The sequence below is a fragment of the Microtus oregoni genome, unplaced genomic scaffold, assembly GCF_018167655.1.
Source record: "Microtus oregoni isolate MIOR12 unplaced genomic scaffold, Mior012 000105F_ref0000443, whole genome shotgun sequence".
Taxonomy (NCBI): domain Eukaryota; kingdom Metazoa; phylum Chordata; class Mammalia; order Rodentia; family Cricetidae; genus Microtus; species Microtus oregoni.
In genome coordinates this window covers 3,512,057-3,526,755 of record NW_024544720.1, presented here as the reverse complement: position 1 = coordinate 3,526,755, position 14,699 = coordinate 3,512,057, and the positions used below count along the sequence as shown (strand labels likewise).

The 14,699-nt window shown below is 44.7% G+C and overlaps 1 protein-coding gene across 2 annotated transcripts in view; it reads left to right on the top strand.

Annotated features, from left to right (window-relative positions):
- Positions 1 to 275: 275 nt before the first annotated feature.
- Positions 276 to 14,699, top strand: part of LOC121443397 (phospholipase ABHD3-like) — a 50,485-nt gene continuing 36,061 nt past the window's right edge. The window contains exons 1-3 of one of the 2 annotated variants that reach the window (XM_041645153.1): positions 276 to 540; positions 924 to 1,087; positions 2,238 to 2,420. In XM_041645153.1, the coding sequence (XP_041501087.1) occupies positions 379 to 540; positions 924 to 1,087; positions 2,238 to 2,420 (509 nt within the window). In that variant the 5' untranslated portion in view covers positions 276 to 378. The remainder of the gene's footprint in view (positions 541 to 923; positions 1,088 to 2,237; positions 2,421 to 14,699) is intronic. The other variant, XM_041645152.1, reaches the window with a different exon arrangement.

Below are 14,699 nucleotides of genomic sequence, written 5' to 3'. Positions count from 1 at the left end.
CCTACATAGCATCTACTTCCCTTCCGCGTCTACTTTGGAATCCGAAACTAGTGCCCGCTTCTCTCCAAACCGCTGCCTCCCGCGTCTACTTGTTCAAGGTCACGGCGGTGGGTGGCGGCGGGGCCGTTTCTTCCGCAAAGCTCACGCGCTCCCTCCCGTCTCTCCAGGGACACCGCAGGTCCGCCGCTGCGGGGCGGTCCAGCACGCGTCTGGAAGGTTCGCGGGTGGGGCGGGGCGGGATGGGCCCGGGATGGGCCCCGCCTCCCGGGCCGCCGTTGGCTGAGGCCGCGCTCCTCCCCGCAGGCGCCGCTCTCCAGCGTCGCGGCTCCCGGCGCTCAGGCAGGCCGGCCTCCGCTGCAGCTGCGCCGCACTCGCGCCATGCAGAGCCTGGCCATGGACCTGCGGGTGCTGTCCCGGGAGCTGGCGCTCTACCTGGAGCACCAGGTCCGCGTTGGCTTCTTCGGCTCGGGCATGGGCTTGTCGCTGATCCTGGGCTTCAGCGTCGCCTACGCCTGCTACTACCTGAGCAGCATTGCCAAGGTGAGCCGGGGGCGGGGGCGGCGGAGCGTGGCTGGCTCCGGGGCCCCGAGGGCGCGCGGAGACACTAGCTGCCTGCCGAGGTCCAGGGTCCTGCCACCAGGTTCTCCCGGTGTCCCCTTCCCCGGACCGGCCAGCACAACTGCGGTACTTCGGGAACGACACCGGCGCTCAGTTCGCGTTTCGTCCCCGTCCCCCCGGGATGCGTTTGAGTGCATCTTGGGACTGTTGTGATTGTGGCTTCTGTGCGTCAGTCTCCGGGGAGACTGAATCAGAGGGCTCGCGCGCGGCCTCCGGGTGGGAGCACTATAAATCCTCTGGTTGCTGGTTTACGGCCGCGGTAAACTTTGTTCTGGACCCCTCACCGATGTTGCTTCTCCCCTCAGAAACCCCAGTTAGTGACTGGAGGGGAGAGTTTCAGCCGCTTCCTCCAGGACCACTGTCCGGTGGTGACAGAAACCTATTACCCGACGGTATGGTGCTGGGAGAGCCGAGGACAGACACTGCTGAGACCCTTCATCACTGCCAAGCCCCTGGTGCAGTACAGGAAGTAAGTGAATGTGTTTTTGACCTATTATCTTCCAAATCACAGGTTTTAATACCCGCTTCCACTTCTAAGTTAATACATCTGTGGTTAACAAAATGAAATGAAAGTAAATTGGAAGAATGCGCGCCCACCCACCCACCTCCAGCCCCAGAAAAAATATGTTGCTCCCGCCTTTTTTCTTTTCTTTTCTGTTTTCCTAACGGGCAGAATGGAAGTCCTAGCTAATTTCTGGGATGTGAGAAGCACATTGGTTTGGGGGGAGTACTGTTTTCCAATTTGTCCTTGAGGCTCTACAATCGCTTCAGGTTCTGTGTCTCCCCACGAAAGAACTCATAGTAACAAATGCATGGGTTTCTGAAGATAATGTTCTGATGTTGCAGGTGTGGGTGGGGACATATCTAACCAGAGATTTAAATGGTGTCTATTACTAATTTCCCTGAGTCATATGGTCTTTTTCTGGAGTTCCTTTTCTCCCTGCCGGTTCTACTATTGGGCCCACAATGCTGTGGGAAGTCATTCAAAAAGTAAATTTTGTAATATTCAGTGAGGGCCTGCTTAGTTGAGTCAGAGTTGTAGATAGAACAGAGTTGGCTTACCCAGAATGCCCTGTTGGTCTCTGTATTACCTCAATTAATAGGGGTTAAATGCTATGCATTTGAGAGTAATAAAGAAATGATTAATATAATATATGAAGGGCTGTGTGTGTGTGTGTGTGTGTGTGTGATACCAAGGATAAATCCAAAGCCTTGTGCATACTAGGCAGGGACTTTCCACACTCCCTCCCAAATATTTGAAGTTCTTTGACGTTTATTCTTTTTTAAGTTCATTTTAAAAATAATTTATTGGTTTTTGAACAATTTTGTGCATATATATATAATGTATTTTGACCACGTTTATACATATACACCCCAATTACCCTGATTTAGTCCCTTCTGAAGTTCATTTTTTACCTATTACTTTTTATTGGAACTGCTGGAAATATGGTATTAATTTTGGTAATATTTTTGTAATGAAAGAAAGTGACTCATAGATATGTATATCTGGATGTGGTAAGTTATTTTGAGATGACCAGATAATGTCATATTTATAGAATGAAAACACCAAGGTGCAACTTAAGCACTCCTCAGTAATGCCTTTGAATGGTCATTTTCAGTGAACTCATCAAGACAGCGGATGGAGGCCAGATCTCCCTGGACTGGTCTGATAACAATAACAGCTCATGTTATACGGATGCCAACACCAGACCCACCATCCTGCTGTTGCCTGGCCTCACTGGAACAAGCAAGGAATCCTACATCCTGCACATGATCCAACTCAGTGAAGAATTAGGGTACAGGTACCTATGAAAGATTATTTCCCATTTTTCACTTAATTCTTACTGACATAAATATTTCAGGCTGAGTGAGCATGGTGGCATAAGCCTTTAATCCCAGCACTAGGAAACAGAGGCAGGGAGATCTCTGTGAGTGCAAGACCAGCTTAATCTTTGTATAAAGTTCCAGGCTATTAAGGTACATGGAGAAAAACATGCCTGCCCCCCCCCAATTTTCTCCCAGGTGATGTTGCACACCTTTATTTCCCGCACTCGGGAGGCAGAGGCAGGCAGATCTCTGAGTTTAAGGCCAGCCTGGTCTACAGAGCAAGTTCCAGGACAGTCAAAGCTTCAGAGAAACCCTGCCTTAAAAAACATACAAACAAAAAAATAAGATTTTTTTCCTTAGATGTATGTTTCAAATATATACACACTCACATTCCTTCATGCATAAATTAAGCAATCTCCTAAATTATTACTTCACTCTGATTTCTCTTTTGTTTCCATTTCCCATCTGATCACCTACAGAAAATGACTCTTAGTCACACAACAACTTAGGGTAAATGACAAATGATATTAGAACCACTTGGGCATTGATAGTGTCATTCCCCTCCCCACACTCACCCACCTCTCAAGAGTGTTCTGCAGAGTAGCCGTTCCAAGCTCCTGAGACAGTGTACCGAGTGGGCTCTTGCTCACACTTTGAATTCGGGCCTTACCTTTGTTGATCTTATTTGCCTGGCTCTGATCCCAGTGTGAAAAATGAGCCTTAGCTTGTAGTCACCCATCACCTTCCACGGGCCATCGGTTCCTTTTTTTGTCCACCTGAATTTGCAGGTGCACATGGCTGATTGCCAGATGATACCACAGCATGTTTAAACAACCATTATTCAACTTGACCACCATAATTCAATTTTTCCAAGTGAGTTGGCAGCCTTCCATTTTAGACTCAGCTCTGGAGGCTTACAGCAAGGCTGCTCTGAACGGTACTGCTTTTTTATGTGCTGGTCTTTAACTGATGGTGTGATACACTCTGTGACTTGGGTTTAGAGTCGACTCCTTTTTTCTAAACTGAAAATGCTCATTTCTATGACACTTCAGTAGAAAGAGGGAAATATCATAACAGAAAATTCTGTTTTAACAAGTTAACTCTGATCTTTTACAGACAAAGCCTATTATGTCCAGAAAATAACATTCTCTCAAAAGCTCAAAGTATTCTTGACTTAAGATTTGCTAAGAAGTAGCAGGAACCCACTGTTATTCCATTTTAAACAACATCCACTTAGATTGAAGCTTGTTTCTAATTTATATCTAAAGCTTGGTCATACTAAAAAGGTAGGGGTCTAGAAAGCCACCCCCCAGTTCCAGTTTTGAGACAGGATCTCATGTAGGCCAGGCTAATCTCAACATCATTATGTAGCCAAAATGTAGGGAAGGCTTGTGCTGAGAATTATGAGGAGACACAAAGAATCTGAACTTGTACTTTCCTGGGGACCTTGTAAGGAGAAAGCTGTGCCAGTTCATTGTCAGCAGCTTCAAGAACTGGTCAAGGATGGCCTTGAACTGCTGGTTCTCCTGCTCAACCACACATTTATCAGTACTCTGGGTTCATGAAGTTATGGAGACTTAACGCAGGGTCTTATGCACACTAGATTATAGTGTATTTCAGCCTAAGTGTGATGTGTTCTGGGCTGGATCAGGCTGGCCTTGGCAGGAAGGAAGAGGAAAGAACAAGCTATTGTAAGTAAACTCTTTGGTGACCTTGGGACTTAGTCCCATTTATTTTTAGCTGCCAAGAGTCTCTGGTCTGGTCGAGGAAATGGTTCAGTCATACAGTGCCTGCTCAGTAACCATGAGAACCTGAATCTGGATCCTCAGAATTCACATAAAACACTGAGCGCAGGACCTGGAGATATGGGTCAGCAGTTAAGAGCACACTCTGCTCTTGCAAAGGATCAGATTGAATTCCTAGCACCCACGTGGTATCTCACCACTGCCTAGTTCCAGATTCTCTTCTGACTTCATGGACACCAGGCATGCAACGTGATATATGCAAACAAACACTCATATACATAAAATAAATATTTTTTCTAAAGAAAGCTGGATAGATATGTGCCTGTATCCCCAACACTGGTGATAATGGAGGAGGTCAAGTCCTGAAACTCATAGGCCACCAGTCTACCCAGATGGATGAGCTTCAGGTATACTTAGAGACCCTTTTTTAAAAAACTGAAGCAGATAGTAACTGAGGAAAGACCCTCCACATCAACCTCTTTCCTCTACATACATGCAGCCACATGTAGCCACTCATACTAACAAGTACGTGCACCACATAAACACACAAACACAAAGAAATTCTGAGTTTTACAAGTAGAGCCTTGAGAGAAACAATTTCAAGTCTCTGACCTAAGTTGGAGAGGCTGTATCAGTTCACTCTCGCCACTGAACAAACCCTCCAACGGTCAGCGGTTTAAAACAACCGTTCTGCTCAGTCCCAGGGGCTGACAGTTGGGCTAAGGTCACTAAGTGCCGTCTTATCCAGGGTTATTTGTGCATATGTGATTAACTGTCAAGACAGCCACATGCTTGGGGACTCTGGGACCACTTAGCTCTGCTGTCATCTACGCTAGGCTCACCCTGGGCTGCTCTTTTGGTGGAATAGGGTTTACTGAAAGTAAAAATCAAAGCTGTCAGGGCCTCTGAGGCCCAAACTGAGAACTCCTCCAGTGTTTCTTCTGTAGTCTACTACAGGGCAGATGAGATAGTCATCCCAGAGTCCTGAGCAGGGATTGCAGACTCCTACAGAAAGGATAGGTAGTTTCAAGACCACTGAAGTAAAAGGTAAATCTGAAAACTTGACTTCTAGAAGGCTGTTCTGAGTCCTGAGGGGTGTGGCTGGAATCTAGCAGGTGACAGGGCTTGAGGAAGGCTCTGTAATATTGTGGGACAGAGATGGGCTTCAGGGTTCAACCTGGACGCTCTTGTTGGGACTGTCACTTAGAGTAATCCCAGAAGTTAACTGAATTGTCCCACCATACTTCCCTCTCTGACATCAGAGAATTTAGTTGAGGTGTATATAGTACTTAACTGCACACACTGAGTCTTTCAAAAGTGTTTTTCTTCTTTCTGTTGTGTTCCAGTCTGACCAGAGTAGTAACTGTTTTATAATTTAGAAGTACAAGGCACATCTTACTTCGGGACCATGTGGACATCATGTCTTTTACAGTGTTTTGTCGACAAAGATGAACATTCATATGATGCAGACAGAGATGAACATTCATACGATGCAGACAGAGATGAACATTCATACGATGCAAAGGAGTCAGCTCCACTCATTATTCTGTATAAAAGAGAGGACTTGGGAGTGGGCATGAGTTCTGTCAGGGCAGCAAGGAACTGATGCTGTCTGGTAAGATGCTGAGTCTTGAGAGAGATTCTAACTACGGCCTATAGATAAATGAAACCAAAGGATTTATGTATGGTCAATGTAAACACAGTATTTTCCACTCACTCAAAATGAACAATTGATGGGAAGGAAACTAGGCCAAAGTTTATGTAAGATAATTATGTGCAAAGGTGTTCTAACTAGGTCAAAGGTAAATAGTCTTGGATAGAGAATATTTGACCTGCTTATAGTGACCATCTTCACAGCACTGTGGTTGCAAAATGTCCTCTTGGAGGAGACTGTTGTTGAGCCAGATAAATTCTTTCCAATTTTATCAATCTGTTGAGACAAACGTTTCCTAGAGGGCACATGACATAAGAAAGGTCTCAAGGTTTATAGAAAAACATCCCATGAACATAGGAAAAGGATAGTTCCCTCCAATAACAAAAAGTTCTTTTTCTTTGAGCCAGGGTCTCACTTTGTAGCGTAACACTCAGTATGTTGTCAAGGCTGCCTCAGTTGTCCAAGTGCTACACATGATTGATAGGTATCATCACCATGTGCTGCTGCTGCTTCCTCCTCTTCCTCTTCTTCTAAAATTTACTTCTATTTCATGTGCATTTATGTTTCACCTGATGTATGTCTGTGTGAGGGTGTCAGATTCCTAGAAACTGGAGTTACAGATGATTGTGAGTCACCATGTGGGTGCTGGAAGTCAAATCTGGGTCCTCTGGAAGAGTAGCCAGTGCTGGTAACTGCTGAGCCGTCTCTCCAGCTCCCTTGCTGACTTCTTTAAAAGTCTCAATTTAGTCGCTGGGGAAATGACTCAGATGATAAAGATCATTTACCATTCAAGTAATGAGGACCTAAGCTAGAAACCCTCAGGACCATGTTAAAAACAAACAAAAAGCCAGATGCCACAGGCATAGCACAGGTGTCTGCGGTCCTGTGACTCCTCCCAGGATATGGGAATAGAGACAGGAGAACCCCAGAACAGGAGAGCGTGGTCCAGCTAGCCTGGCATGCAAAACAGAAAGAAATGACAGAGAGACCCTGTTTCAAACAGAGTAGGATTTGTAGACTGACCTCTAGGCGGCCTTTGGCCTCCACGTGCACACTGTGGCCACACAGACTCATGCTCATCCAAACACGTAAAGTCTCTCTTTGTGACATTTATCCTTGTAGTCTGCTCAAGGGACTGAAACAAGAGGATCACTTGAGTCTAGGAGTTTGGGACCATTCCTGAGCAACATAATGAAACACTCATCAGGAAAATTAAGTCTTTAATAATAAAAGAAACCTACATGTAGCAGCATAGCCTAATAGGAAGTATTTTATACCTGAATATATAATATCCTATTTTCTTAATTTTTTTTTCTTTGTTTGAATTGATTTCCTAGGCTGAAACACAGACAAGGGGGGAACAGTGACCCTGACTTGGTCTGGATCAGCTTTCTACGTTGGCCTTTTTTGGTCATTCGTCCTTATGCTCCCCCCCCCCCCCAGCTAATATTAAAGAGTGACTTGTCCAGAATTACGTAATAACAAGCTCGTTGGAATCTAGGTCAGTCATTAAGTATTTTGTGCTGTGCAGTATCAGAACTATATTCCCTAGGAGGCTATGGTCTAGTTGGAGTGACAGCAGAAACAGGGAAGCGTGCAGTCTGCAGGCCCAGAATTGGCTGCAAGTGACAGAAAACCCAAACTCACAATGGCCTCAACAAAATTCAAGTTGGCCTAAGGGGTATCTCAGTGTTAGAGTGCTTGGCTTAGCATATGAGAGGCCCTGGGATGTATCCCCAGCACCAAAGGAAGATAAACGTAAGGCACACATGTCTTTGTCCTGAAAGTCCAGGAGACAGTCACAGCTTGTCTGGTGTACATCAGTACCCAGAGCCCAGAGCCCAGACACTGTGTGTGTGTGTGTGTGTGTGTGTGTGTGTGTGTGCGCGCATGCATGAATGAAGAAGCCAGAGGACAGTCCTGGTTGTTGTTTCTCAGGCACCATCCATGGTTTTTAGTTTTGTTTTGTTGTTTGCTTAGAGCTTGGCGAATAGGCAAGACTGGCTGACCAGTGAACCCAAGAAGCTGCCTGTCTTTCTCTGTCATATCCCCATACACAAGGGTTACAGGTGTTCTCTGCTATGCCTGTCTATATATGGGACTCTGAACTCCTGCTCACACAGTGAAGACTTTACCCTCTGAGTCCCCTCCCTGGCCCCGTCACTGTAGGTCTGAACTCCCGCTCACACAGTGAAGACTTTGCCCTCTGAGCCCCCTCCCTGGCCCCGTTACTGAAGCTCCAGTACCCAGAACATAAAAGGAGAGTAGAAAACACGTGCACGGCTGAGGACTGGGGCTCAGTTAGTGCTGGTGTGCTCACCTCACATATGTGGGGCCCTGGATTTGATCCCCAGAAACTTCCCTAACGTGTTGTCATTTCATCCAATGTCCTCAGAGGAGCCAGCACAGAAGCTGGGCATACACTTGTTAAGTCTGCCCAGAATGGGAGGGAGAGGGAAGCTGAGTGAGAAGAAAGGGGGCAGTCTTTTTAATTTTGTTGGGAATTTTCAGCATTAAGACTTCTGTTTTGAAACATATTTCACTGCTTTTTTTCCCTACTTAGAGAAAGCACTGTTTTTGTGGTTTGGTCTGACAGGACAATGGCCTTTTATTCACTGCAGAACCCACTTGTTGGCCGCAAAGAGAGAGACTCATTTAGGAAATGGTTTAAATAAGGTTAGAATTTGACTGCTTTCAAGTTTATCTTTACTTCTGTTTGGGATTTTTGTAGGGGTGTAGTGACCATGATATCACAGGTTTCAATAATATGTCATGTTTCCAGCATCATTAGACATACCTTGGGGCAATCTGTAGATTCCTCCAAAGGAGGAAGAATGAGAAAAACCAGATTAAGAAAGATGGAGCTGTTGAAACAGTTTGTTCTGACTGCCTCCTCCATTTTAGATTAGAAACTATTTTAAGTTAGCATCAGAAACTTTTTATCTTGATAACTCACTTTTTGTATAAATAATGTTTTTAAGTGTGAAAAATAAGGTAATTATAACTTATTGTTCTTGAGACTAGCTAGGTTAAACATATTAGAAAACACTGATGAAAAGTTTAGATTGTTTAATGATAGACAAGAAGAATAATTATGGTGGACCCTGACAAGTGGTCCCATTGTTAGATAGTCCGCTGTCAAATACTCCTCAGAGATAAAGGTGCATCTTAGCGGCCAAGCACTTGCCTAGCATGCCCAAGGTTTTGCTTCCATCTCCAACACACACACACACACACACACACACACACACACACACACACACACACAAGCATGCACGCACACACGGAGGCTAAAACAAAAGTAAGCACAGCCCTTTCAGGGTCAGAGCTCTGTTATAAGAGTTGGCAGCCTGTGTTACTAGCTTAGAGGAAACAGTGAGCTGGGTCCAGAGGGGAGGGGTCTTTGAGTCAGCTCTGAGGAGTTCAGATCCCAGCTGGGTCACACGCTGCATGTGCTTCTGGAAACATCTTGTCCTGCTCCCCTTGCTCTTCCACTTCTCTTGCAGAGGGTACCTTCCACCTCTTAGAATTGTGAGGCTCACATGCAGTCTATGTAAAGAACATTGCCTGGGCTCTCGCCAAGAACAAACATCTAGAAAGTATTGGTCTCGGAGCCTGTGGGCATGAATGAGGGTCATTATCTTGCTTCTGGAAGAGCCTAGTCATTCTAGAAGGACAAGATAGAAGTAAGGTGCATCGGGCAGTCGATTGCCCAAAGAAACTATTCCAAGAAAGCCTAGAGTCGTGTGCCTGGCAGGGCAGTGCGTAAGCCAAAGGATGTGCCTCTGCCTCCCAAGTGCTGCGATTAAAAGTGTGCACCACCACAGCCTGGCGAAAGAGCAGTCTTGATGCGGCTGTGTTAGAGGTTTTCGCTTTCCTCACATGTAGGAAGTGTTTGAAACTTTCATCCATGCAGCCACTGGTTTTAAAAACACTGTGTCTAAAAATTAAGCTGTATTCTCAAAATAGTAACTGACTGTTCTGGTTTTTAAAGCCATGGGGCCACTATGACTGTAACTCCATCAGAGATCACCAGAGTTGCTATCTTGTGGCTATTAGTTTTTAGCCTTTAAGGGGAAGGGACAGAGAAGTAGTGAGTCGAATAAAGAGTTCCAAACAGAGAAAAATCAGTCCTGCTGTTCTGTAGCCAGGGGTGAGGGGATGAGTATGTGCAGTTTACAGCAAAAGCTTCTATGTCTTATTGAGAACCAGATGAGAACCCTGGGAAGGCTGCAACACAAAGAAATGGTGAAAGCCAGGAACTAGAAACATTTAATTAGCCTGAATTGATTATTACACGTTGGATACATATATTGATGCAGTATCATCTGCTAATTTGTACAATCATGTCAATTGGAAATGAATATTTCAAATTAGCTTAACATGTTGATTGATTGCCAGCAATAGATTCCCTACTATGTACTATACACAGTCTTATTTTATAAACACTCAATTCCAAGACATGCTTTGTTTATGTAGTCCATGCTGTCTTAAGATTCGTCTTACAGCTTACGATGGCCTTGAATTCACCAAGCTACTTTAATGACTTGGTGATAGTTTAATCAAAGTTTTACAATTAGTATGTCACAAGATCAAGATTGAACTTCACGACTTCGCTACAGATAATTGTATGGTTTCTTTTAGGCTGTTTGATAAACCCGAACAACTTTTTGATACAAGGTGTTGTGCAGCCCAGTCTGACCTTGACTTCCTCTTTGTGGGTGCTATTGGCCTTGGATTTCTGTCGCCCCTCCTTTTCACCTTCCACATTCTGGCATTATCAGTATGTACCCACCACTCAAATCTCCTTTGATAACTTTTCATACCTTTGGACATCTAGGTGCTCAGTTTATGGCAAGTAACTCTTCAAATGTCTAACAGTTTCTACTTTTTAATTGGAATTTTTAGTCCTTTTATAAATAATGTAATTAATGATATGGTAGATTTAAGGTATACCATTTATAATTCAGTTTCTATTTTTAAAATTCCTATTACTTCCCCTTTCTCTAATATATAAATTCACTAATTATCAAAATTGGAAAATTTTGGGATGTTCTTCAATTTTTCTTTATTCTTCCTGTCTTCTCTTTCTTGGAGTCTCAATTACATGTATAGCAGGCTTTTTGATACTGGTATTTTTGTTTGTAGACAAGATATCACTGTGGAGCCCTGACTGGCCTGGAAATTGCTGTGCTGACCAGGATAACCTGACCTTGAACTCCCAGAGATGTGCTGGCAGCCTCTGCCTCCTGAGTCTAGGGAATGTCCCAGCACACCTGCCTCTCTTTATATTAACCAACTGCTGATGTCCCATTTGTTATGATCGAGGGCAATGAACTTGGCCTTGTGCTTGCTAAACTTAGCTATATCCTCAGCCTCTTGGAATTTCCATTTTTAAAAGATTTATTCATCTTTGTTTTGTATAAAGTTTATGCACAGTGTGCGTGCCTAATGCCTGGGGAGGCCAGAAGATGGCTTGAGATAGCCCAGAACAGACCGCTGTGTGTCTTCTGAAAGATGGCTTGAGATATCCCAGAACACACCGCTGTGTGTCTTCTGAAAGATGGCTTGAGGTATCCCAGAACAGACCGCTGTGTGTCTTCTGAAAGATGGCTGGAGGTATCCCAGAACAGACCGCTGTGTGTCTTCTGAAAGATGGCTTGAGATATCCCAGAACACACCGCTGTGTGTCTTCTGAAAGATGGCTTGAGGTAGCCCAGAACAGACTGCTGTGTGTCTTCTGAAAGATGGCTTGAGGTATCCCAGAACAGACCGCTGTGTGTCTTCTGAAAGAGCAGCCAGGGCTGGGACTGCTGAGCCATCTCTCCAGCCTCACTCAGAAACTTCCGTTTTTGTAGGTGCTGTCCTTCTCTCTCTCTCTCTCTCTCTCTCTCTCTCTCTCTCTCTCTCTCTCACACATACACACACACACACAGAATCCCAAGTGTTCTATGTTTGTTTTAATTCTACCATCTGGACTACATGAGAACAGTTGTCTTATTTCTTGAGTGTGGGTTGTTTTCTCATTTTTTCATGGTTCACTAATTTTGAGTTGTGTTGTAGATGGCCCATTTTAAAAATTCTGGGTGCTAGCCGGGCGGTGGTGGCGCACGCCTTTAATCCCAGCACTTGGGAGGCAGAGGCAGGCAGATCTCTGTGAGTTCGAGACCAGCCTGGTCTATAAGAGCTAGTTCCAGGACAGGCTCCAAAACCACAGAGAAACCCTGTCTCAAAAAACCAAAAAAAAAAAAAATTCTGGGTGCTGAGCTGTGCAGTGGTGGCACACACCTGTAATACCAGCACTCGGGAGACAGAGTCAGGCAGGTCTCTGTGAGTTTGAGACCAGCCTGCTCTACAAAGTGAGTTCCAGGACAGCTAGGGCTACATAGAGAAAAAGGAAATCAAAAGGCTGGATTCTGTTATATTTTCCTGGATAATACTGATTTTCTTTATTAGCAAGCAGGTTGGCTAAACTCAGAGTTCAACTCTGTATCTATCATCTATGATGAGCTGCCACTAATATGTCTAGTTGACAGCCTTAAGGTTGCTGCTCAGAACCTGCCAGGCAGCGAGCTGGAACAGGGGAGTAATGTGGAGATTGAGGCCCAGTTTTTATCTAGAATTTAGAGCTCTTTTCTATTTCCAGCCATAATAGTTGTTTCAGACTTTATACTCTTCATGATCATAAGATGAAGTAGTTCTGCTGGATTTTTGACTGCACTGAAAATACCAACTTCTGCTACTCATCACAAAACTAAACAGGGAGCCCCCACTCCCAAGTGCTGATTTATTCTCTCTATGTCAACTTGGCTTTCAGTTTCTGCCTACTCTGCTGCTGTGCTCTACCTGCTTCCTACGTTGTGAACGTTTACAGCCCCTATTCTATGGCAGGGTTGGCCTGATAAGCAAAGCTTGTGCTGGAACCGGAGCCCCTGTCATTGTCTCTAACCTTGGAGCTCAGTACCTAGGCCTGGAGAGATGGCTCAGCAGTTAAGAACACTTGCTGCCTTTGCAGAAGACCTGAGTTCAGTTCCCATACCTGTGTCCGTGGCTCACAATGGCTTATAGCTCCAGATCTATGAGATCTGATTCCCGTTTTCCCACATGCACATTTATTATCCTTTAGATCACTGTGTTAGTCATTTTTCAGTTGCTGTGAGAGACACAAATGACTAAGCAACTTGCAAAGAAAGCATTTAATTGGTGGCCTGCCTTCAGTTTCTGAGAGTTAGTTCATGATCATGGTATAAAGCATGACAGTTGGCAGGAAGGCGTGGTGCTGGAGCAGTAGCTGAGAGGCAGAGGGAGCTAGACTGGGCCTGCCGTGAAGCCCACCCCTGCTGACACACCTCCAACAAGCACATGCCTCCTAATCCTTCCCAGCAGTTCTAGCAACTGGGGCCCAAACATTTAAAACATGCACATATAGGGCATTCTCATTCAGACCACCACAGCAGCCTTGTTTCAGCTAAGAGCATCTTCCTTCTCTGAGCCTTAGGACAGCGTATGTTGGCCTCTTGCCTTGTGTCTATTCCACTGTCAGTTCTGCCCAGAAACCCATAGAGCTTTCCGTTCTGTGCCACTCACCGGGCGTTGAACCCTCTTGTACTGTGTCATCAGCTGAAAATACGGCTCCTGGCCTTCAGTGGAACTGAAGGTATTCCCTGGAGAATGTTTGTGTGTTGTTGTTTTGTTTCTCTCTTACAGGCTTTGATTTGCTTTTTGGTTCAGTAAGTTCTGTTTGATGAGGATTCTGAATGAATGGGTCTTTCTAATATTAGTAGTCGTGCAAAGTGTGCAGACATGCCCGTCAGGGTGGAGAGTAGTCACAGTGCCTGCTTATGGGTGGCCCTGAAAGACCAGCTCTCAAGGCTACTCCAAGGGTTTGAAGAAAAGCTCCACGGCATAGCAAAACAGAACTTGAGATTTTCTGAGAAGTACTGAATAAATTCAAACACATGCTGTTAGGGTCATGTTTGTTATTTTTCTGTCTATTTTTTTTTTTAATTTTCTTCTAAGTTCTAATTCTTTCTAGTTTTCCTTTGTTTCAATTCTCTTTTCTTTGTTCACCTACCTTAAAATACATGTTTGACAGGAGGCTTGAGGCAGTGAGAAAAAAGTTACAAGAGTTGCAGCTCATTGGTCACAGCACATTCCTTGGGTAAGGACAGAGCCATTTACCATGGCAATGCAAGGTTTCAAGGTTCCTGGTATAAGACTGATAAGAAGCACAGTGCCTGGTGAGACAAGCTGCAAGATGGGTCTTCATCAGCCAGACTTGGTAAAGGAAGAATTGGCATGATTTTTTAGGTTGCTTTGTGTTAATAACCTTGGTTTAACATCTGTAACTCTGACCTTATGCATATCTGTAAAGTTTTAACTTATGATCCATATGCAGAAACATCCTGCCCAGTTTGAACTTAGACTGAGGTAAAAGTGAGCTAATTGTGTGTAGTTTGCGTAAAGGAACAAAGCAGGCTGTTAAGTGTCTCACAGTCCTTGTAGGGCAGTAGATCTAGCTATGAAGCATATCCTAGTATATTTTCTATATATCAAAATTATACAGCTTACTGAGAAGTCATCTTCCTGACCACCCATGGATGTACGTGCCCATAAGATTGAGATGCAATCAGAAGATTACGTATACACCTCACCTGAGATTACACACTGCAATGCAGATACTGGGGAGACACGTAGCTGCTTTTGCACATGTGAAATTACAGACAGAAGCAGCAGTTTCCAGAGCTGGTTGTTCTCTCAGGCCTTGGCTGAACAGAGAACCATTGCTCTGGAGGGCAGAGCACTAGTTGTCCGCTGCTGCAGCTCCCAGGGCAGGGGTAGTGGCAGCTGATTCC